The 25828-nt window shown below is 38.6% G+C and overlaps 1 protein-coding gene across 1 annotated transcript in view; it reads left to right on the top strand.

Annotated features, from left to right (window-relative positions):
• The first annotated feature begins 8727 nt into the window (after positions 1–8727).
• Positions 8728–25828, top strand: part of egfra (epidermal growth factor receptor a (erythroblastic leukemia viral (v-erb-b) oncogene homolog, avian)) — a 66336-nt gene continuing 49235 nt past the window's right edge. Inside the window, exon 1 of the mRNA XM_084733210.1 lies at positions 8728–8824. Coding sequence (XP_084589336.1) covers positions 8740–8824 — 85 coding nt within the window. The 5' untranslated portion in view covers positions 8728–8739. The remainder of the gene's footprint in view (positions 8825–25828) is intronic.

Below are 25828 nucleotides of genomic sequence, written 5' to 3'. Positions count from 1 at the left end.
GCTCAAGATAATCCACAGACCTTGTTGTGAGCAGTTTCGTGTAGGAGCTTTTTTTCCCTACCACTGCGTCAACGTGCATCTACTCATGGACAAGAGGCTCGAGCTTACGACAGTGAGGGATGCAAAAATTAAAGTTTCCGTTAAACAGCTAATGGAATGCTTATTGCTTATGTGTGTCCTGTAAAACAGGCACCTAGGAACAGCGTTGCTAGATTGAGTGGTTTTCTGCCCAACTGGGCTGCATTGGGTAACACTGTGTGGATTAAAATGTGCAGGTGGACAGGTTTTGGGCTGGTTTACCATGGGTTGGGCTGGCTTTAAATACATTAAAAAATTAAAATATGTATTTGTTAGTTATGTGAAGACATCCAGTCAGCACAATTTTGATATGAAATAATCTTTACTCTGAGAGGAGATCTGCAGCTCTCAGATGTGTATTTAGACTGTTACAGAAACCTCTTGCAGAATTACAACATCATTGTTTGTTTGGCTTCATGCTACTATGGGATTGCATGTTCTGCTCTTTCACCTTCTTCATGCCTGTGTATGTGGGGGATACACTTAAAGTTGCCATACTGGCGAGCCTTGTTGCAGCTGACGAAGTGAGATCAAACCTGTTGTTTCTGTTATTTGACCAGCTACTTTCATTTTATCTTTAAGGCAGAGGGCAGAAAAGGCAAATATTTTATAGTTGCATTGTACAATGTAGCCTCTTATCTGCACACTAACCCACTTGTGAACACTTAAATTGTTGTTTATCGTACTGAAGAAAACTAGAAAGACTCCCACACACTGTCTCGCTTTCTGCTGATTTATTAAATATCCGACGTTTCGGTCTGGACGACCTTCATCAGGTATACTGGCAGCAGACACACATTTATACATGTACATAAAACAAAGAGACTGCCTAAATTTACAAACATCCAATCAGAGGACTGCTGGGATCAGCCTGATCATCAGCCAGACAATAGGGCTGGAAAACTCATTAAATCACAATAAGTATTTTGTCATATAAACCCCACAAAAATCACAATATGCATTTATCATACTGATATTTTTTTATCAACCACAATGCTATTGCTATTGTTTATTAATTCATTTATAAATATATAATTTATTATGGATAACATTTGGCATATTTTGCAAATATTGGGCTGGAAAACATCAAATCAATCTGGCAACACTGGCTAGGGAGTAACTTGCAAACATTGAACCAAAACGGCCCATGAAAGTAGGCAGGAAAACAGTCATATTACTGGAGCTGACTCTGATTCTCAGACTGAAAGCCTCAGTGAACACAGCCAGTCCGGGACCCAAACAGCCTCTGAGACCAACGGAGGCCAGTTTGACTACAGGGACTGAGTACAGTACCAAGATGGTTTTGTGGTGGGTTTGGCTCCTGGCGTCCCGGAATTGAGTCACAGCTAATCAAAGCTAATGGCAGTTAGTGATTAGCTAATCTACTTTAGCAAGAAATAAAGCTATCTTTCGATAAGGAAACTCTGTCAGTGTTGGGGGCTTCGTTCTTCCCCATGATAGCCGAGTCCAGTTGTGTTGCTGGCAAATGGCAGCTAACCATCACACATAGCTACTTAAGCAAAAAGGAAACTGCTCAGGATGTTCAGCAGGATGAGTCACCAACAGTTTTTAATCATTTTGTAGAAAAAGATAGAACTCTGAAGAACTCTGAAATATAAAAATAGAATACGAGAGAATATCTACAAAACTTTTTTGTCATCGATGGGCCTGATATTGTCATATAGCTGACATGTATTGCAAAACATATGTGATACACTTGAAAATTGATTTTGACTTCATGGACATTTTAACTGCGTCCTCCTTGGCTTAGCTGTCCATGAATAGATGCGCGGTTGGCAGTGGTAGTTCGAAAGACAGAAAGTACCTCCATGAAACTGGTCACGAAAAGGTCTGGGGATCTTGAGTAATGAGGTCATGATTTAAGCAACGAGTTTCAAATGATTTTCTGTCTTTTTTTGTGCTTTTAATTCCATTATATGGGAGAAAGGGCAAAAATCTCCACAGCCAATATCTCCAAAGTTTGGCAACTCACATCAAACTCTAAATGGATAAATGGCACTACAAAGGGAAAATATCTCACGGTACCACGTACTGCATTTTCAAAATGTTCCATCAGGTACAGAATACCAGTATTTACTGAACAGAAGAGATGGAAAACGTGAGAATATTGCGAGGTGGGGCATGTATTTACTCTGCCAGCTAGTTGTCTGTCATCTCTCCTCTCGTTCTTTCACACACTTTCTTCTTTCCTCTACAGCTCTTTTTTTCTCCTCAGCCTTTCTTTTGAGTCCCCAGTGGTCTGGCCATTATTCTGTATTTGTTTAGCATTTCTGCTTGGCTGACAGACAGCTGTGGTGTGTGAGGCTTGTGCAAAACGCGCAGAGCCTCAGGACAACGATGGAGAGCGAGATTTAACACGGAAACAACTGGGACTTCTTTCTCTCCCTTACAGGGGAACATTTCATAATTGAGACGTTGACCAGTGGTGTAGAAATCAGCCGCTGGTGAGATGCCAAGGCGATTTCTTTCCTTTTAAACAAGCCTCCACTGTGGTGTATTTGTATGTGGCAAACCTTGATTTCAAAACATTTAAAACCAGCCTCTGTGTCAGATTCAAATAGATGACCCTGAAGTGAAGCTGAAGTCTGATTTTCAATCAGAGTAAAACTCCAACATTTGACCTCCCTTCATCTTCACGTATCTCCCTTGGAATAGGTAGTCTTTAGATAGTTTTTTTTTTACACTTTCACTTAGTTATGTGTAAAAAAAGTTGTATTATAAAGATATTAGAAATATAAAAATATTTGCACCATTTCAACACAGAATACCCATGAAGAGAGAGACAGTTTCCACTATTAAATCCTCCTCCCACTCCTGCTGGAAGGACACTTTATATATATATTCATTACACAGCTTTGCTTAAATGCTTGCTTCTGATTGGTCAAATATGGCTTTCTAAGGTCTGTTATGTAAGGGATAATGTACAGTAGACAGGTCATTTTTGGGAAATAAACCTCGACAGGGTGATGCAGGATCCCAGTGCAAACTGGAGGGATTCTGAAGGGGTTTATTTCACAATAATGACCTTCTCACTGTTCATTATCCTGCTTATTTGGTTACCTACCAAAAAATCAATAATTTGACACGAAGTATTATTTTTAAAGTGACTTCATGGATTTAAAAATCATCTTATTCATAGTTTTCAGTCATGTATGCAATGACACAAGTCTGTAAAATCCCCCTCTGTTTCAAGCCACGAGTGTTTGGATCATCTCTCAACTAAAGAAAAACAATTATATGAAAACAAACCACAACTTTTGGGCACTTGCAATCCATATACAGCACCCGCCACCATATTTGAGTCACTAAAACTGCCAAGTCCCTGCAACAGTCTGTTCTTCATAGCAACAGTCTGTTGTAAAGAAATAACAGACCTTAAAAACGCTGTAACTGGTCAGATTTGAGTTTGTAACAAAGACATGTAATAATGCAAATTATTAAATGGCTTTGGTAAATACTCAGTACTTACATAGTCACTGTACATTATTCCTTACTTATTAAGAGTTATATTGGAGTTAAATTAGAATGTTATCTTTAAAGTATTTTATATTAAATAAAATACCTTTCATAATTTTTCATAATTGAGATGTTGACCAGCGGTGTAGAAATCCACTGGTGAGAGGCCAAGGCGATTTCTTTCCTGTTTTTTATTATTTTAATAAGCCTCCATTGTGGCATTGTATGTGGAAAACCTTGATTCGAAAAACATTTAATATCAACCTCTGTGTCAGATTCAAATATGTGACCCTGAATGAAGCTGAAATTTGATTTTCACTAAAAGCAAAACTCAATATTTGACCTCCTTTAATTCTCTTTATGAGACCATTTTATCCTTGTGAAGGGAACAGTTTTCTCATTTAATGGTGCTCTTTCAGTAACTATTTTCCTCCTGACTTACCAAAATGACAAAGGCTGTGGATTTCTATCTCTGTTTCCCAATGCCAGCACTTCGAACAGTCAAACTGACAGTTGCATCACTGAAAATAGCCGTGCCGTCTCATGTGAAACGTTAGCCTCACATTAGGTAATTTCTCCTCGAGGAAAATGGTCATAATTTCACCCAACACAATAACGTCTTCCTCCAACAGTACAACCAAAGACGATTTGCTCAGCCATTAGGCTGCAGTAATGAAATAAACACCAGCGTGAAAAATGATTTCTATCACTCCTGTCCTCATCCAGTCTGATCTGTGCACAACAACAAACACATTTAAGAAGCCTGACATCCAATTAGACTCGACTCCAATCAGACACACCCTCTGTCAACAGTCTAGACGTTTGTGTCCATTCAACCCCAGTATGACACTGATACTGAGGGCTGTCTTTCACATATGCACGCCAACAGCAACATAAGGGTGAAAAGGTTGTTGCTGTTACAGGCCAGATTCAATGAAACTTCTAGAACAGTTCTCAAAGTGTGGGCTGGGGCCCACTGGCGGGCCACGAAAGCCCTGCAGGAGGGTCTTCAGAGGTCATGATATAAATAAATAAAATGTTTTTTTACGTTTTAATTTTATACGTTTGAAATTACCAAAATATATTTATGATTAATTAAAAACTTTAAAAAATGAATCTGAACTAATAAAACAAAGCCATGAGATTTAACTTACATGTTATTCTTTATTTATCTGACCTAACAGGTGTAACAGGAAGATTTTCAGACTGCACACTGGGCCGTGGCATTCTTAGGTTTGGAAAAGGCTGTTCTAGAAGGTAAGTTTGACATCCTGGATGACTCATCATCTACTTTTTCTCAAACTCTATGTAGGTGTTCACACAAAATAGTTCCAGGAACACTTGCATCAGAAAAACTCCAACAAAAAGTTGATCCCAGGTTTTAAAAAAGGTATTATAAATGTACTAGTCATTTTTATGCTAAAGTACTAAATTAAATTATATTTAAAGTGTCCTTTAAAAACTTTACTTCAAAATAAATGTCATTAATTTCAACTCCAATGTAAAAAATAAATTACTAATTCTGTAATTTTTAAAGTGGTATTTAAGTGCACTTAACAGAAGTGGGCTTTTGTGTACCTTTTGTGTACTGTAAAAACTATACTAAATTGCAGATACTTATGGTAGTAAATTAGTCTACTTTTAAAAAGATATTTGTGCCAGGCAGACATGATGTGTGGTACTTGACGGTGGGGTTAAGTGTTTACCTTGTGAGGGAGCTGGATTCGCGAGATCATAAGATCATCTCATCTTGTCAGAATCCAAATTATCTGTTTGTGTCCACACCAAAAGTGGTGCAGCCAATCAGTGTCCTAGGAGGGACTACAGGCAGGTACAGTTGTGGTTTTAGGTGCGACAACAGCGAAAAGCTTCCATGGAAGTGACTCATCCCGAACAAACAATGTTAAACAGGTTAGCGGAGATACTGTGGAGATACTGTGATAGCATCAGTTATATCAGAACTGGGGAGAATTTCGTGATTTAAAGTAGAATAAAGAACGACACTGAAGACTCCTCTCAATGGAAAACATGCTCTCACTCTTCTCCTGACCAGCTTCGGCAAGAGTTTGATCTGATTGGTTGAAGTCAGCCTATGTTAAATGTGATAGACAAATGGTTCATCCAGTCACCTGCAAAGTGTTTCTGGAAAGTCTGTGCCCTTTTCCAAACAGTTTCTTAAGATTATTTGGGGGATTTTGGCCTTTATTTTCATATATTAATGTCTATTATAATACTATTAATATCTTAATGTTGTCTCAAAATAGAATAGTCAAGTAAACTTAATTGCATTTCAGTGCATCTAAGCAGCACTAATGATATATCATTAGCACACTATGTACATTGTTAGTACATGAAAATAGCACACTTTAAGTACATTAATCAGATACACCTTGACGTATAAGTATACGAGTAGAGTACTGTAGTATACTTCTATTTAATCTGGGATATTTTTAGTGCAATGCCAAGTTGTGCAATAAGTCAAAATATCTGCTGTGAAAAAGGCCTTTTGCATTCTTATTTGTTGCTTTAAACGTATAAAAACATGTTTTCATTATTTTGTTTTCCTTTTTATGCATATGCTAATGGAGCAAAGTCACATCAAAAGCCTAATTCCCTATGGAAATATCATCAGAGCTTTATACCAAGGGCAACTTTAAAAGACTCACTTTAAACTATAACTACTGAGCATTAAAAGCAGGAAGAAAAAGAAACCTCATTAAACAAATGTAATCCACCTTTGTAACTGCATAAAACGTTAGGTTTTTAAAGCTGGGATTCATGTTTTTGAGTTCATTAAGTAACTCAGCAAGTGGTGTGAAACCCCCAACTTTTTCTTTAACTTAATAAGTCAGAAATCATATTGTTCAGTCCAATAAACTTCTTCAGTCTGACTGAGAATGACCTTGGTCCCCTGTCCACTAATGTTACATTCACTACCAGAAGTCTTGAAATAATATCTAGTTCAGACCTCTGCTTCCAACAACACATCAAGAAAGTTGTCCAGTCCTGCTTCCTACAATTAAGAACCATTTCCAGAATTCGTTTCTCTGACCTGGAAAAACTCATCCACACATTCATTTTCTCCAGACTAGACGGCTGTAACTGCCTTCTTCCTGGCATAAACCAAAAGTCATTCTCCCATGGCCGGCTCCAACTGGTTCATAATGCAGCTGCGAGGCCCCTTACTGGTTTTAACAGACGACATCACATCACGCCAATCTTGGTTACTCTCCATTCACCATATTCACACGCCGGCCATTTTCGTCTGTTGTTACACTCAGAGTAGGAGGATCAATCATTGTACTGCTGTGTTCCAGGTTACAGGTTGTATCTATGTAGGCAATCTGACAGATCATTATCATGTCATCGCTTCATGATTGATCAGCACCTGAAAGGACAATGGGGAATGAAAACACAGAGGGACAAACACAAAACAACATATTTCAAAACCTTTTAGTTACCATTACAGAACAGCTAACAGTGTTAGCATTCAACCACTTCCTAGCTAACATTAGCATTTGATAGTATCACATGATACGATAAAAGAGGTGTGAATTTATTCTGAAATATCACAGCTAAACCTGGAAATAAAACGCACTGGATGTAATCAAACTTGCAAAGTTTGTTATGATATGAACTTTTTACAAGAAAGACTGACCAAACCTGATGCTAAAAGTTAAAGATTGATTAACAGGTGGACGCCATGATATTATTAGTCAAAATTGGTTGGTTTTCAATTAAGCACGCATTTGCTGCCTTCAAATGGAACTTTTGAACTTGCAATTATGACAAAGAAATACTTATAGCCAACATGACTAATGAACTTGGAGCGTTCAGAAATTTTCCTCTTCTCCCAGTAATATTTTCTTTTACAAGAAGAAAACAAGATTAGATTTTCTCTTATGGATCTCTTTCCACAGTGCTCAGCGCTGGAGAAAGGTCCGACTCCAAACATCATCATTCTGCTATAGGGGAAAAAAACGCCTTTCCTTTCTTGTATTTAAAACCAATCACAATCATCTTGGGCACCATTAAGCCTAGGATGCACTGATGGTGCCCCTACAAAATAGTGTTGGGTTGAAGCATATTTTGGTGGAAGAGCTGCATGTGGGGTGGTGAGCTCTGGCATTAAAATATCTAAATCACCATAAAAGAAAAGGTAACGGCTGCTAGTTTATTTACGTTTATACTGTTAGCGACCCAGGTGCTTATTTGTCATTTTCAGGTACTTTTCCAGGTACTTTTAAAATGCAGAGAGCGGATACCACAATGGCGTCTAAAACAGGGGCGTAAATATAGGCAGTGCAGTTCCCAGTGAGGTGAGGAGCCCTCCAACGATGTGTCAGGCAGATGGACAAATGAGCCCCTGAAAGTGATTGAGTGCCATCTTGGAAATGCGTATGCTTGTGTTCAAACAAGAACTTAGATTAAATTTAAAATGGTGCCATTTGCTTTATATTCCCTCGAAAAAGGCAAACCTATCTCAGGGTAAAGTAGTCAGAAGCAACTTATCTAAAATTATAATCCTCCATAAACTATAAAAAACAAATTATTTTGTTTTGGTATTTTTGTCATACACAGAATAGATATGCAATGATCGTTGCTGGGTAATATGTATTTTGAGATTGTGAAATGCCAAATGACGAGCGTGCACTAGGGCCAGTTATAATAGCCTGTCCTGGGGCCCATCATGACTAACTCAGAACTTATAAACTTATAAACACAGAGTACATCTGGTGAGTCAGAGTAGATTTCCCGTATGAAAAGAAAAGAAATTGCATTTTTTTTTTATTTTGGGGGGACATATATTGTTATATAGGTGCAAAATAAGAGTGGGGATGTGATATAAAAGGGTTAAAAAGGCATTTTCATTTTTTGCTGTTTCTTTTTCTTTACTAAAACCCGTCCCTCCCCTCTGTCTCTACCTGAACAGCAGTTTTTGAGGCGCATCTGTCCTCCCTCTTGGTGACGTCAGAGCAGCAGTAGTGAGTCCTCGCGCTCCATGAGCTCGGACTTCTGGAGGATCTGCGAGGAGGAGGAGCTGTCAAAGTTTACCACAGAGGGGGGAAAAGTCTTTACCCATCGAGAAAAAACCCCAGAAGACTTTTAAAGTTTCGACAAAGCGGACTATCGCGCGTGGTTGTTATGGAATGACGCGTCGTGAACAGGAGCTTCAGAACCACGATGTCAGTCCGTTTAGTGAAGTGGATCAGTCTCACCTCTGTGCTCTGCCTGAGCTGCTGCTGCTCGGTGCTGGCGGAAAGGAAAGGTATGTGTCTGTTTCAACATGTACGTGGCTCGGCGAGCCTTTCGCTTTCCCTTTTTTCCCTTCACTCTGTCTTTTTTTTCTGTCCCCTCGTTCCACATTTACACAAATCTCACAGAAATCACGGGGCGCCCAGAAAGCCGCAGAGAAACTTGATCCAGCGTGGGAGAAAAGTTTCTCTCAGGCTCCGTGTTCAGCCTGAGTGACCTGGGAAAAGCCGCAGAGAGCGGCTCCAGTAAAGGCTGACGGTCAGGATCAATGCGGGAGAGTTATTGATCAGGAATACGGGCGCGGAAAAAGTTGCCGAAAAGTTGACCAATTAGAAAACTGCGCAAAAACGCATCTGCGGCACATCCCGTATTAAATGACGAAGACTAAAAGTACGCAAATTTGCACCACATAGATGATGATGCTGCAGGGAGGGGATGTGGATTGTGCAATTTACTGGCATACTTTATTTTGTAGTCACTTGAATGTCTATTTTTTCCTTTTTTTTCTGTAGTATTTTTTTCTTTTATATGTAATATCTTGATGTTTTTCTGAGAATGTAGTGTTAGATTTTTGTTTGAAGTGCTTTATGCAGTGTTTGACCCATTTGTAGGTAAATTTAGACTTAAAATTAGGACGATGCTGTCACCTTGAAACACACAAAAAGCTCACTTGATGCTTGTATTAACTGTTTCTTGTACACAAAACTTCACATCCAGGGGCAGCAACTTTATTATCTTCATTCTTGATTAATTTGTCGACCATTTCCCCATTAACCAATTAGATCAATTAGTTTTTCTATTAATTGAGTAGTTGTTTGGTCCATAAAAGTGTCAGAAAATTGTGACGAATGTCCATCACTGTCCCAAAGCCCAGAGTGATGTCCTCAAAAGTCTAGTTTCGTCCACAATTTAAGGACATTTAGTTCACTGTCACAGAGGACTAAAGATAGCTGAAAATATTTACATTTTAGAAACTAAAATCAGAGAATTTGGATTTTTATTTTTTTTGAAACAATAAATTGATTATCAAAATAGTTGTGGATTGATTTACTAGTTGACAATAATTAATGATTAATCGATTGATCAACAATATGAATGTAATTGAATAAAGCTGCATTTATTGATAATTAATCAATAGTTTAGAAATGGCAATAACTGCTCCTCATTGTCTTCCAGAGCCATTTGTTGAATAAGAAAACTTTGACTTAAATGCAAAAAAAAGAGAAACAAATGACTAAAAAGGGAAAATGAGAAATTTGCAACCCCATTGATAACTACAGTAATCAATTAATCAACTACTCATGCTGCTCTACATCTATGACAGTCTTTTTTTCTCATAGTAGATTTGCTCTGCTGCCCGCTCAGCTGTTCAAATCTGTTTTCTTTCCTTTGTATTTTCAGCATCCCCTGACACAAAAATAAAAACTGGTGCATGCTCCCAGTTTGTATCTGGTGTTCAAAAGAAATTAGATCAAGACGTGAAGACAGTCACTTTATTTCACTTGCTCTCATGATATAAAACAGAGAGTCTGGAGAGTGTGGACTGAGTGAGACGGATGAAAGTATGAAAACAAGTGCTGAAGTAGCAGATACAAGTTTCTTACTTCAGTACTTTCTTTTGGCCCTGAAGTCAAGGTCACAGAAATCTTCTTTTTTAATGATATGGTAGTGTTTTGACTGTTTCTTCAATGCTTTCTTCTTTAAACAGTGCCTTTTTCTTTAAATAGCTGAGAATTGGGTCTTTAAATGAACTCCTCATATAGTCCAAGGCGATATGTGAAATAGACGTGGCAGAAAAATAAGCACAGGAAAAATCCTGCAACTCAGTGGTTAAATTAGATGTTAGTGTAAGATTAAAGAGCTATTAAGGATTATTTTAAGTGGGTTTGTATAAGGTGCTTTTCAATAGTCAGTGTATTACCTACCGTAGATGGCAGTCAACACGTTCCCAGTTTGGAGAAGCAGAGATCGGTACCAGGATGTAAGTTAAGTAATGAACTTAACTTATTTTAGCCAGTTAAAAAAGGTTCGCGTTAAAATCATTTTAAGCAGTTAGGCAGCTTTTTTTGACAGGAAACCACGGTACATAACCCACATATAATTCCCTCCAAACCAACCAAACTCCATAGACAAAATCAGTAATTTTACCTTGTGGAGTACAGGAGTTGCTGGTCTGTCGCTGCCTTGATATCTTCATTTGTTTGTGTTATTTTGTGACTTTGGCGAATCAGAACTAACTATTTAAAACACCAAAGTAACAAAATAACATAAATAAACCAACGGATCCAGGCAGCATCAGACCAGCAACTCCCATGTCCTGCAAGGTAAAATTACTGATTTTTCCAATGGAATTTGGTTAGTCTGGAGAGACCGATATTTGGTTTATACAACAGCAGTTTCCTGCCAGAAAAGGCTGTCTGATGGCAAAGTGAAGCAGTGAAATGATTCTAAATATCTTACATTTTAACTGATGGAGTTTTTTTTTTTATGTGGGCCTTCTTTTAAGTGGCTAAAATACCTTTTGTTACTGACTGTCCACTGTCCACAGCTCAACTTCCATGCCGGTGTCCCTGTCTGCTTCTCCAAATTGGGGGTGTGATAACCAGCATTTACTGTAGCTATTACACTCATTATGGATAAGTACCTCATAAAATCCCACATTAAATCATCCAAACTGTCCCTTAAAAACGTAAAAATATTTAAATATATTCCTGATGCTGTTGCAAGTGACTCAGACCTCATGAAGGCCAGATGTCAGGGGAGAAAGTGACCAGAAGTATCACTTTACTCCCTAATGACTTTAACTTCCTATTCTCATGAATCATCATTGTCCACACTCATTGCACTGTTGTTCCTCCTCATAAGCAGATAAGCACAGTCTGCTCAGTGCCAGCAACGCACGTGTGCAAGTTGCATCTTTCCCGTCTACTCCAGCAAGTAACAGCCAGTGCCGGTTTTCAGAGAACCATAACAAATCAAAAATGTTTGTGAGCCAAAAAGACAGAGTCCCTAAATATTTCTGGGCTTCTAAACAAACTAGACAGCAGCATGCATTTCACGCAGCAGCCAGTCTCCCACAGTAAATAAGGATTTAAGAATTTTATTAAGACCAGAGAAGATTAGAAATGAGCAGCTGGAATGATGATGATGATGATGGTATGCACTACAATTTGGTGTAATTACTGTTCATTTTTTTGCAACTCATCCAATTTCCATTTCCAGGGAAATGTGAGCGCTGCCATATGGTCCGGCAGTTTTAGTTGTTGTTGTTATTGTTGGGTTTTTTGCTTTTGGCCAGAGGCTAAGACAGATGTTTCTATGTGGCACACCGTGCTCTCCTTGCACATAGTGTCCAATAATTGTTCAACTTGATTTGAACAAGATGTCACACTTAAATTACGTAAGTTGTTACGCCATTAAAACTCAGAAAAAGGACAAAATGCTTGGAAATGTGGTTTGTTTTATATCTTGATACAAACACATTCATTTTTGTTATTCATTAAAGAAGGAGTACCAGCAGGGTGCCGCAATGTCCTCTTGGCATTGTGCCATTCAGTTTACAGTTGGCTTATCCATTAACTCAGAATAAAATCCTTAATAACTACTTGTTAACTACTTGAATTATTATGTTTAACCTGCAAAGGTCTGGGGCAGGGCGATATAAGGAGTCGCAGGCCAAACAATCCAGGCCGTCGTGGGCGTTTTTACATGCAAAATAGCCTTTACTCACCTTCTTATGATTGCTTACGCACCTGTCATGCGTGCACACCCACCGGTATAGACATAAAAAAACAAAAAAACAGCTTGAGCATTCAGGCCGTTATTAGATATTAGGCATTGATCTAGTCTACTTACATAATTTATTAGAAATATGCTAAAGCCATGTTCTAGGTCATTTTTAAAAAAAGGATCCACAGATCAGCCACCCCGCGTTTAGGGCTTACAGGAAACTGTATTTGCTAAAGGCCACTAAAAACAGAAATACTGAACAAGCAGTGATATTAGATTATTCTTCAGAAACTAATCTTGGTATACAAAAGGAGCTACACCTGCAGAGAAAGTGTTCCAAGGCTGGAGTTGTAAGAAGTAATGTTTTCAGAATTGTCAGTGACATTTTAAATTAGGTTTTTTCACTTCACTTTTCACTGAACTTCTGGAAAATTACCCAGAAGTTTGGGTTTCACTTCGACTCTCTACTGGATGTTACTGGCGGGCTGATCATGTCTAAGTGAGATTTGGATCCATATCTGTAAAAACACAACAATACTTCTTAATGATTTAACACTGGATTTGTAAAATATTCCCTAAATAGACATTTGACAACTTTTATTTTGAAAATTCTGTGTGGCAGAATGATAAATGATTACTGTGATGCCTGAACCTGCCTGTACATCTGCAAGTCCACCAACATAAGTAAATAATTCCTGTAACTTCATCAAAATTTAAAGTAATATGTGAGATACTGTAATATAACACTGGATTTGGGAAATATAGCCCAAATAGACATTAGACAACTTTATTTAGAAAATCAGAGGTGTTATTTTCCTGCCTGGCCTGATGTTAAATAATCAATGATTCTGCCTGAACCTGAACCCAAGTTCACCTAAATTAAGGAAATAAGATTTTGTTAACTTTCTCAAAATCTAAAGTAAAATTGTGCAATATACAACATACTGTAATATTAAATAGCTTTTCAGAGAAAATCAAATATCCAAAATGTCAAAACAGAAAGAAAGAAAGACCGTCTTGATCTAAGCTTACCGACAATGCATTTCTGAGATAATCCAAAGGGTTAGAGGGGTTTTATATGTCTTAAGAAGACGGATAATTTTCTCAGCCCCTAAAGGAGCATGTAATCCCTCCACTTATTTTGAAAATCACCAAACTGGAAGATACATGGTTTTTAAGGGATGGACGACTGTTCGATCTGGAGTCTGTTTGACCTGAAAGTGTTTGTGTTGCTAGGACGCAAGAGAGAACATCTGGTCAGATGTTTACACCAAGAAGTGGTAAAAGATTTTCAAGTTGAGAAAAACTCAAAACTGATGTAGATCATGGGTGAAAAATAAACACACATTGTTCTGTGTTTGGGTTCTGTTGGCAGAAATAGTTTTCACCATACATGGATCAATGAGGTGAAGAGAGAGCGAACGCCTCATTGTCACATTAACAGTCCTCACGTAATCACAGATACCGTTACAACACCAGAGTTAAGTGTGCACACACATTAACACACATGCTAATTCATCATCATCATCTTTCAATCGACAGTGTGCTCAACCCCGCCCAAAAACCCTGATCGTCCAATCATAGCTTAGTGACTGTCACTAGGCAAGGCAGGTTTGGATTTCTCCACATGTTGAAACAGTGTACATGGGTCTGTGGTAAGAGTCATTTAAAGGGGGTTTGGGAGGGTGGTGTCTGTCTTTTTATCCTTAACAAAACAAAACAAAGAATTGATGAAACAGTGTTTATTTGTGCTAACATAAAGAAAAGGAGCACATTATTATCTATCTGCATTAGTTTGTGGGGTTATATGTTATAAAATAGACCCATTTCATGATAGCACATCTACTGTGTACTGTGTGAAGTATTTCTCAGCTGTGTGGAAGCAGTTCATGGATACTACTGTACTTTATTGGAGTGTAGGATAATGTTAGCAACTCTGTCTTGCTTTTATTGGATTTAAGGAAGTTTCTACTCCAGAAACTGCTGTCATTTATACTAGAAGCTAGCTTTTGTGTGTCAATCATGTTGGTTAGCCTAAAAACATTTTCTTCTCTAACATTATAAGTGAAAACATGTTTTAAAATAGAAATTTATGGGCACTCTGGTGGCTCGGTTGCTGGAGTGTGTGGCCCATGTGTGGAGGCTGGGTCCTCGGCAGCCACTGTGGGTTCGGTTCCAGCCTGCGGTCCTTCGCTGTGTGTCTTCCCCCCTTCTCTCTCCCCCATTTCCTGTCTATCTCTCAGCTGTCCTGTCAAATAATGGCTGAAAAAAAACCAAAATAACTTTGTAAACCTTGAAAATGAAAATTTATGTAATGTTAGCAGCCCAAAAGAACCAAATAACAGTCTTATTTTACTTTTTGTCCTAATCATGCTTAATGCATTTGACTCACTTGCTCTGCAATACAAATCTCTTTCACAACATTATTATTTTAAGCTAGCCGGCTTGAAACATAAAACGTCAGCTGAGATGGTTCAACCAACTCATGGAGCTAATGCTAGCTTAACTGGCTAGCTGCAGCTGATAAAATATGCTACTAACAATTGTCATTTAAGCCGTAATAACAGTTTACAGCTTCGTACGTCAGTCAGCTTTCTCCTTCCCTGATGGCTGTACAATAATTGATGTAGGTTAGCTAGCTAGTTATCTCGCGTTTTGCTAACATTATTTATCAAATGTAACTAGCTTGCTAAAGATTAATGTAGAATAGCCATCTAGTTAGTTAATGTTTTGCTAAGATTAGCTAACTTGAGATGTGCCTTTGTGTATGTTGGCTTTACAGGTCCCCCAGCCACATCTTTCAACCGTCCTCCAAATTGTTTTTTACTTTCAACATAGCCGAGCCTAGCACATAGCATATCTAAGAACAAGAAACAAGAAAGTTGACTGAGGTTCTGCTTCCTCAACTGTCATTGGAGCACACAACAAAAATGGGTGGGACTTAGGATGGGTCAATTAGCCTTGTTTGCAGTACAGCAAACAGTTGATGAGGTATGAAAAAAAGATGCACCCAGTGATAGCATGATCGTTTTTTCCCAATCAAAGTCAAAGGGTCAGATGAACAAAGTGATAATCATACTTTGAAACAAAAACAGCGTCTTTACCAGATGGTCATTTAGCCCACTGCGTGTTGCAGTCCTGTGATGGGGAAGACGTTGAGGCCTTTTGGAAATGAATTTAAGATTTGGAAATGCAGATGGCAGGCAGTGAGCAGCTTCTCCCACAGGAAGCCCACCTGTCAGTATGCCGCTCAGCGACCGGCAGCCTGCCTGCCAGGGTGTGATGGCTTCTGTGGGAGTCAGACAGGAGTTGCTGAATAATAGAAATGCTCCTCGTCCCGCGCGCTGGCATGCACACTTTATTAACTGTCATCATCTGCGAGGAGGTTGTAAATAATGCCCACAGCTACACCCAGCAGCCAACCACAAGTAATAACTGTGGTGATTTATTTCCCAGATGCAATGCTAAACGGCCGTGGAATCAATCGGGCTACTTCTGTTTGTGACTGGAGTTGTACTGTAGAGGTGATGATTGCATTTTTTATTGTACCCTTAAATATTCCTAAACTCCTCTACCTTTCTTTGTCAGATGTAGCTTCTCCAAGCTGCCACAGTACAGATGTGAGGTGTACAGATGTGAAGTTAACCTGTGAAAGATCAAACTAATCTCAGGGGCATGTCGATGGATAAACGCTTAATCCCTAATGCAAGGCTTTGGGCACAGGATAACCGGCTTATATCAATATGCTTTTTCAGAGTTAATGGGTTATTCACGTTCTCAACAGGATGAGATTGAAAGATATTATATCATCCATTCTTCAGAACTGGGACAAATCATATCCTACAAAAAACCTGAAAAGGTAATACCAACACTCTAATTCAATTACTTTTGGTGAAGATGAATTCTTTCAGGATTTGTAGATATGCCATATGTAAGTTATGAAGTGTTTGCTTTAATTTGATAAATTTCTAAACTTGCTGGGACAATACCCTTGTCCTGGACAGGAATTCACAGCTTTAAACAATTTAAAAATGTGTTAAAAACCTTTTAAAAATCTAAAACTAATATAACCATCTTTGTTTTAAAATTGATCTTTTTATGAAAATGTTGACCCCATAAAGTTGTGTCCCTGATTTCTGTCAGATTTTTACGAAAACATGATTTAATCAGCATAAAAAGGTTCCGCTATACACTAAGGACTCCTGTCTCACTTCCTGGTTTATCAAGGTGGGAATACAGCTGAACTTTCAATTTTTCAACAAATTCATAAAATGACATTGCTATCAGATGTGTCTTTACCATATCATGTCATCATCGACTCCATAGCCCTTATCAATCAAAGCTAAATAATAATTATGGTTTTAAAAAAGTGTGTTTTGATTAGGATTTTAGCAACTTAGCAATAAAAGGGCTACTCACTACTTAAAAAATGTAACATTTTGTCAACTCAGATGGAAAATCTGACTGGGTTGGCATCTACATTTAATGAAAGCTTTCTCCCATCGTAACTGACAAGTAAAAATCGAAAACCACCACAACGTAAGGTTTTGTCCCAGTTCTGAAGAATGGGGTTTTCATAGTTAATGGGCTAGTCACGTTCTTGACAGAATGAGATTGGAAGACAGTATATTATACAGTATAGGTGAAGTCCAGCTTCATCGTTTATGCATTTAAATGTGCTTACACACCTGCAAAAGTGGAGCTGAATCATGACAAAATTTCACTCCTGCAGTGCGTTTCGGCATCCTGAGTAAGTGCTTTTCCCTCTGCCTTGTGTTGGGATCTAACAAGCCAGCTTCCCTCATCAGTCATCTGTTTTTTTTCCATCACTTTCAGAGAACCGTGCCTTTTCTTTTCATTAAAGCCCACTCGCTGGGATTAGATGGAGGTCGGTAGTGAAAAATAGGTTATGATCCTGTGTAATCCTAGAATCTCTAGTTTGAAGGTCCAGAGTGGCCCTCGTGCTACTACTGCTGCTGCCGCGTCTCGCTGCTCCTCTGACGACCTTCCCAGACTTCCATCTGCTGCAGCCATTGTTGGAAATACAGCTTTTTGGTTTGGGCCGTGGGAGCCGGTGGATAATTTCTCGCTGCCTTCCCCTCCCCAGCTTTGATAAACTGCACCATGTCTGAGTGCTGGAGGTTTTTAGAGAGCTGCCTGCGAGGTGCAGGATTTTGGTTTCACTCTGGGACAATGGTGCCTCTGTAGAGGGCAGGTTATCTGGCAGCACTGATACTTTTGTAAAGATCTGTGGCGTTCGGCAGCAGACGCACCCGAGGCTAGACATGTATGTCATCGAGAGAGGACACAGAAGTGAAGCCACTTTTGTTCTTACTTTTAACTGTAAAGATACATCTGAGTACAGGGAATCTATTGTTGAGTCCTAAAAGTCAAGTGGTGATGCACTTCTGTAACCGTTAATTATGTGTCTGCTTAGACTGTTTTTCAGTCTAAACAAACCACAAGTTTATGTGTTGCTTTCATGTCTGACATTAAAGGGATAGTCTGGATTATTTGAAGTGGGTTAGTATGAGGAAATTGTCAATAGTCAGTGTTTTACTTTCAGTAGATGCCAGTTGACACGCCCCCAGTTTGGAGAAGCAGAGAGAGGAACCGGCATGGAAGCTAAACAATACAGTGCTGTGGACAGGGTCAGCAGTAAAAGGTGTTTTAGTCACTTAAAAAAGGTCCACTTGAAAAAAGTCAAGTGTACACTGCATTAAGAATACTTTCACCACTTTACTTTGTCGCCAGACAGCCTTTTCTGATGGGAAACTTTTGTTTTACAAACCAAATAACGTATTCCTCTAACCAACCAAACCCACAGGCAAAATCGGTAACTTTACCTTACAGAGGGAGCTGCTGATCTACTGCTGCCTTGATTTGTTAGTTTGTTTATGTTATGTTATGTTATGTTATGTCACTTTGGTGTTTAAAATGAATAGTATGGATTCATCAAAGTCACACAATAACATAAACAAACTATTATTACTAAAATCCAAACTATCCCTTTAATATGTAAAAAGTTATGTATTAAAAGTTCTTCTTTTGTCCTCTGACTCAAAGTAAATCAGTGTTTATTGTTTATCGTGCTGTAATTTCAGCTGCTGAAGTCCGTTCTGCAGTTTGTAAACATGCACTAGGAGTCCAGCATGGAATAAGTGAGTGAATGTGGTTACTCATTGAACTGATCTGTGTCCTTTGTTTGGACATGGTAGCAAAGTGATCCGCTGCATTTATGGCCTTTCCATGATCCGCTGGCTGTGCATGGAAAGAGACGCAGGAATTCAGGCTGGGAAAAAAGGCCTTCTGCTATCGTCCCATCTCATCAGGTGCAGTGTCGTGTTAAAAGGGAAAAGAGGCCACAGCTCAGACTGAGTTATTAAACCTGTCTTTATCTCCTACAGGATATTTAACTGAGGGAGTGCTGAGGAGTGGTCATAATTTTGTATGATTTCATTCTTTTCCCTTCCCTTTTAGAGTAATGTTTTCAGCCTGTTGTGCATGGAGAGACACAAAAATGACCTTTTATGCAGAAAAACACGACCCTAGCGATTCTTATTTCATTGGGGATAAGCAATGTAGTCATAGTGTTTTTCTAGGAGTGTCTCTTAATGTAACTGTGAAATTGGTAAAAAGAGTACAACTAACATAAAATATGTATAAATCGCACGAAACGTGAAAGGATTTGTCAGTTATTTGGTTGACAAAAAGCAACTGTTTTAGGTTTTGGACTGTTGGTTAGACAAAATTAGCCGCATGAAGTAGGGCTGTTATGATCATGAAATTTTAGTTGTCGATTAATTGTCATTAAGATAATTGCGATGACTGATTTAATTGTTTTTTTGTGTTCATTTTTTGCCACTATTATAGTATAAGCCTATTAACTTTTGTTCTCTTTTATAGCATTTGTTTCAATGTCTCACTATGGGATGCACATAGTAAGATGTCGCACATGCTACTCAGAGAACCGGGGTTATGAAAGTAACCTAAAGTTTGTCTTTTATGCTTTGTAAACAACAATTGAACAGAACATATATGACCTAAATATTTGCATTGACAGGGTTTATGTAGGTCCTTAAAAATATTAAAAAGTCTATAATCCAATAAGGTGAATTTTAGGTCTTGTCCTATAATGTCTTATGGTGAAATATGATTTTAACGAGTCTTAAAAATTTAATGTAAATGCTGATTAATTGTACTAGATCTGCTACTGAAGTGTACAAATACATCACTGACAATGACAATGACCAGTATTCAAAATAAAAATGGCCAAAACAGGCCATATCTTTGTCATCCACAACCGTGTAGCACAAATCGTAAACAAATTTACAGAAAACTGACAAAAGAAAATGCAGACTAATGTGTGTTTCTATCCACAACCGTCATGTGAATATTGTAAGTTGGGCACCTCGAGATTTGGTGAGTTGGTGGCACTCAGCTACAGAAGAAGAAGAGATGATTTAAAGAGCGCCAGACAAACCTCAAATGGTGGAAAAGGACATGGAAATATTGATGGAATGAAAATGACATTTGTGTTGGTTTCATCTGGCTGGTTTTACTCAGCAAAATGATTATGCAAAATGACTTTGATCAGCTCAAATAATTGCAGTCAGGCGATTATGTAATAATTGTGACAGTCCTAATGTGAAGACGTCCCAGTGGGCTTCAGAAAACAGTAACAGGAATTTATCCTTTTTTTTATGGGATTTTATTGACCAAACAATCAAGAAAGATTCCAGGAGATTTCTATTTAATAATTAGGCCTTTCATGAATAACATTTTAAAAAGATTATTTAAATAAAAAACATTTATCACAGCTGAATCTTCAGCATTTTGTCAGCTAATGTGAAAATGTGAACTGAAGTGTGACAGTCACTGCTGTGAGTGTTATGGGGCAAAGATGAGATAGTATAGTCTAATATTTGGCTTCATCCATTTTAATAATAAAGAGATACATTCATTTTTTAAGATTTTAATATTTACTGTATCTTTATGTCCTGTATATTTACATTATGTACCTCTCTATACTGTTATTTGATGTATACGATGTATACTGGACTGGTAACCTCAGAAATATAGAGTGGGAACAAATACATTACTTACTTTTAGCTCATTTTATGAATTGAAATAGAGAATATTATGTTGTCTTTTGGTAAAAAAAAAAAAAGTGGTTTAAAATTTGTCGTTACTACAAAATCTGGCCAGCAAAAAAACTTTAAAGCCATTTTTCTCAGTTTTACCCCTGCGTAGTCACTGCAGTTAGGCTTTGTAGGGCAACACGCCCTTTACATTTAAGCCAGTTGCAGCGACTGAAGCATTTCATACCAATTAATTTGTGTGATGAATGAATTTAATGTTTGACAAAGCAGTTTTTGAATGTGTCCTGTCAGGCTGGAACTGCTGAGACAGTAAGTCGGTAGTGAAGGTAAAGATGGAAAGTGGGCAGCGAACATGTTTCCATCCTGGAGGCTTTCAGCTTGGATGAAAACCATCACTTTAACCTGCTCCAGAGAATTTCTGCAGCTCAGTTGAGTTCAAGAGGACAGAGAACAGGCGTCGTCTGAAGCCTTTTTTTTTTTATCTCACACATAAACAAGTTGGTGTATTTGTATTCAGCGCTGAGCTCTATGGATCTTCGTGTCACAATGCAAATGTAAGAGATGTCAATGAGATGGACAGGGGCGGCACATGGATTAAAGGAAGAAAAACAGCAAAGTTGAGATTACACAAACAAATATTAGACGGACAGGGTGAGATCTTTGACTCTAGTATTCGTGCACTTGCTTAATCTCTCATCAAAGAGGCCTCAAGCTGTTGTTTAAAATTTCTGTCAGGGTTGAGAGGGTTATTTTAAAAATGAAAGCGTCACAGTGTAAAAGAAATGTAACTTGATTACTTTCCATTACTTTTGGGGGACGTCATTACTATTACCAAAAGTGGTTGGTCTGTGTAGTTAATGTTAGCAGTTGTTTTGTGTAGGTAAGGTTAGCGGTTGGTCATACCTGTAAATGTTCTTTAAATTAGATGTTGAGGTGATAGATAAAGGTTGTCAGTGTACTGTGATCTCCTGCCTCTTTTCTGATTTAAAGACAAGATAATGGCAAAGTTTCCAAATTTCCACCAGTGAAGGATTTTTCCACAATGATGAACTGACTGTAAGATTTGCTGGTTTCACTCACGCTCTCGCACTGACATCTAAATTGGAGATGAGAGTCTCTCGCCATTATCCTTAAGACCTCCTGTACAGAAGGTGTGGCATCTTCTCAAATGACCTCAGGGTCATTCTGAGGAGAAGGAGTTTCAAACAGTGCTCGCCCAGAAGAGGAATCTCCTACAGGGAAGGGAACAATAGCTTCACAAACAAATCTCCATCTCAGAATGCTCCAGCAGAAAGCATTAGTTGATGGGTGGTGGCTGATTTCTGAAACTTGCTTCCCTAATAGCATTTAGCCTCTTCCTGTGTGGGCTATTGGCCTAGTAAACTACATGGTGCATTTGAAGCTGTGACTCACTGTTAGCGGTTTGGACCTTGTGGCACATTTTGGTTAATTTGTCCAATTTTTGTAAATGAATTCCTGCATTTGTCAAAAGCAATCGGGATGGAGATCCAGGATGTTTAATTTGTAATCCTCTCTGCAGTGTAAAGGGGGGGGGGCTTCCTGCCTCACATCCTGATTAAAAGGATGTTGGAGCTCTATAACAGTATTACCTGAAGGATTAGGCTGTTTTCCATTAGTTCACATTGGCTCTGAATGAGTTTGTTGCTTAAAGGTTCAGCTTTTTCCATGCTCACACCTGTAAACAACTGAAAACATGTGACATTGACATGAAGTTGCTCTGCTTTCTGCAACTCTCACTGCTCTGAAAATGTTGACATCAAAAACTTTATGTAGTTCATTCATAGAATTATTTGATCCTCGTCCTGATCGTGCTTGTCTGATAGTTTTCATTGCTCGACTACCTATGAAAAAGCTTGTTTTCTTTGTCGATGTGATTATGGCATTACACGCTTCATTGCAAGGGCGTGGTAGACCGTCAGTCAAGGCCTACAGTAGCTATGCAACTTTCCAGTATTGAAAAGGTAGCTACTGTAGCTGTGGCGAGTAATGACTTGCTAAATAAAAACAGAGGGGCCTTTGCCTTCTTTGTTCTTTGTAGGTTCTGCCATATACTGCATCGTCTGCAAGGAAAAGATGTTATCAGTTTTTCTTTCAGCTGCACTTTGATGCCAACATTAACACTGGGTTTCACTAACAAAGATGAATTTAATCTAAGATTAGTTCTAATCACTGTTTAGCAAAACTAAATTTAAAGTGAGTACATCCAGATTTAAAATTAAGCAGAGCGCTGCTGCACAATTAAAACTTGGTTAGTAAATTCAAGTTTAGTGACGTAAATAGAAAATAAATATAGCTTTAATGTGGAGATGCGTGTGTACTCAATAAATGAATGAATGAATGAATGAATTAATTAATACAGTTGTTGCTGTTGGGACCTAGCAGGTAATTACGCCTATAAAAAGTGGGGTACGTTAACTTTCGGCTGCTCTGTATGCTTTAACATCACATTGCATTGTTTGCTAGCAAGCTAAAAAGTTAATTAAACCTTACATTGCTTACTATGTAGCTAAAAAGTATGAGGAAAAACTATACTGTTTGGTAGCTAGCTAAAATGTTAGTTAGCATTGGTAGCCTGTTCATGATGGTGCAGCAGAGAAGCTCAAAATTCCTCCTCAGGTTTTAATTTAAAGATAATACTGGATCCCCTTTTGGAGTTTAAAGTTTTGGTGTGTAAATTTAGTGTAGATTTAGAGTGAAAACTAAACTGAAGTCTGGTTTAATTTCATTTAATCTTTCTTAATTTTAAGATCATTTAAAACGTTTGTGCAGCATAATTTAAAACATGACTTAATCCTTGGCCAGCCAAAGAGAAACATTGTTTATTGAATTGATTTATACTGCAGGTGCATAGGAGAATAGGGAACATGCTTTACAGACTTTAACAAGCCAAGTGAACATCTATAGACATGCAGAATCATTTGTTAGCTGATACCTGTATTGCCTCCAGGTTTCAGTCTAGACCCCCTGTCACATCCTTGAATGGGCCTAGTATTGACAAGTTGCAGAGTGCAAAGCTTGAATTCTCAACTTACAGTGTGCCTTTTGTGGTAAGCTTCCCTGAGCTTCCTCATAGGAGTGTCTTCTACAGAAAATGTTAATAAGGCTGAAAATTAGCCAATATACATAATGGGTGGGTGGTGGGGATTTAAATAAGATAACGAGAGAACACGCATGACTAAGAGAATACACAAAGAAAAGGGAAAGTGCCAAACTTGAATTAATGTTTCCTTCCCCACAGAAACCCGAAGTCTTTGGACAAAAGGTTCTTTATTCAGGACTTTGTCGTCTTCTTGGACACAGGCTTATCTGTCTTCCTTGACCTTAACTTGCCATGTAGACATGACTTTCCAGCCCTGTGTCAACAGTGAGCAGAAAGGCATCCCTGTTGTTATGTTATGAAGGCTGTTAGGGTAAGAGAATACGATCAGTTGTATTAGAGCTTTATATTGGACTAGAACATCTAATTCTACACACAAATACCAATAAAGGAAAATAGCTCATGTCTTGAAGGTGGTATCAAGATGGAGTTTTCAGTCCTGCTAGTAGCTCTCTGTAGCTGCATGTAGGCACAGCAGTTCTTTGTGCTAAAACATGCTGAAATGCTGGCAGTAACAAAGCTAACTTGCTGAATGTTAGCAGTTATCATGATTACCATGGCCACATCTCAGTTTAGCATGTTAGCATGCTAACGAGATGCTGACAGTGGATTTGTAGAAGTTAATAGTAGTAAGCATAGTTTGTAACAGGAAAAAGCTGATAGCTGATTAATCAGCCCATATCATGATCTGTCATTTGTTTGTGTTTAAAGTAATTATCAGCAGGCACATCCCCAGATATTTTCTGTGGCACTCAAAAGATCAGATATTTCCACTGGCTCATAGTTGTGCAGGCATTTAGAGGTTAAGGTCTTCACCAAGTTTCATGGAAATCTATCCAATTGTTATGATGACATTTTGCAGAAAATCATGAATGTAGACCTCATGGTGGCACTAGAGGAAATGACCAAAGTCATAAGGATGGGCTTTCTTGGAATCTTCTTCTTTTGGCTGTTCTCCACTGATTATCTGACGCGTTACTAAAGACTTTTCTGCCTAGTCCTGACTTACTGCACTGTGATTGGCTACTATTACTGAACTGTGATGGGTAAGTTCTTCTTGTCAGGATGACCTGTCCATGTGATAGCCACACAGCCTTTTTAATGGCCCTTTCAGACAGGGGGCAAGACTATGCTGCGTACCCTCTGAGATCCACAGGGTCTCACTGTGCTCCTCATGTGAATAGCCAGGCAGACAAGAGTTCCACGAGTAAACGCCAGGCGTTCTATGTGTGGTAACCAGGGTAACGGCTTCTGTGCATTCCTGTCTCCTGGAGTCACTGCAACACAAACTTGATATATGCAGTCTTGCCCCGATGATCTACCTTGCCTAAGCCCTCATGTTTATATCTCTACAACTATGCAAAATATAGTTATCAACCAAGATCAGCCTCTCATCCATTGTTGTTGTGTTTCGCGTAGGTAAGAGTTCTGGAAAATTCTACTCCAGCTGTGCTGTGCCCCACGTTTTATAAGCCCATAATGTTGTGAAAGGGTCTATTTTAACCATAAATCATGAGCATTTTGAAAAATGATGGTTCTTGGATCATAGTTTTTGTTCTTAAACGTACCTAAGTGGTACTTATGCCTAAACCTTCTCAAGTTGTCTTTGTGCTTAAACATCCCCACACTGTGACTGAAACTGAAAATAGTAAGTCACAAAGACCAGTCTCCATAGGTGAAAGTCCTGTTTTCGATCCATTAATCCCCCACAACCGCTTTGCTAAACTTCTCCCCCAGTGCCAGTCTACAGTCACGCTCACAGCCAATCACAGCGTAGTAGGCTGGACTGTGCCGGAAGGAAAATAACAAGGATCTGATCTCACTGACAGAACAGGCTCTGCCCCGTCCCGATGTGGGAATTATATGATCTTTTATGATCCACATATTTGATTTGGTATAGGGTTTACACGCCAGATAACTTCCTGATGCAACCCTCCCCATTTATCCGTGCTTGGCGCTGGCAATTAGAAATGCACCGGCCTGTACATCCTCAGTGGCTGGGGAGAAATCTGGGGTTCAGTGTTTTGAACCATAATCCAACCAGTTGATTCTGAAATGTTATAATGTA

Source organism: Lutjanus erythropterus, chromosome 12 (genome assembly GCF_056507025.1).
Source record: "Lutjanus erythropterus isolate fLutEry1 chromosome 12, fLutEry1.hap2, whole genome shotgun sequence".
In the NCBI taxonomy this organism is placed as follows: Eukaryota; Metazoa; Chordata; class Actinopteri; order Lutjaniformes; family Lutjanidae; genus Lutjanus; species Lutjanus erythropterus.
This window is presented reverse-complemented; position numbering and strand designations above follow the sequence as displayed.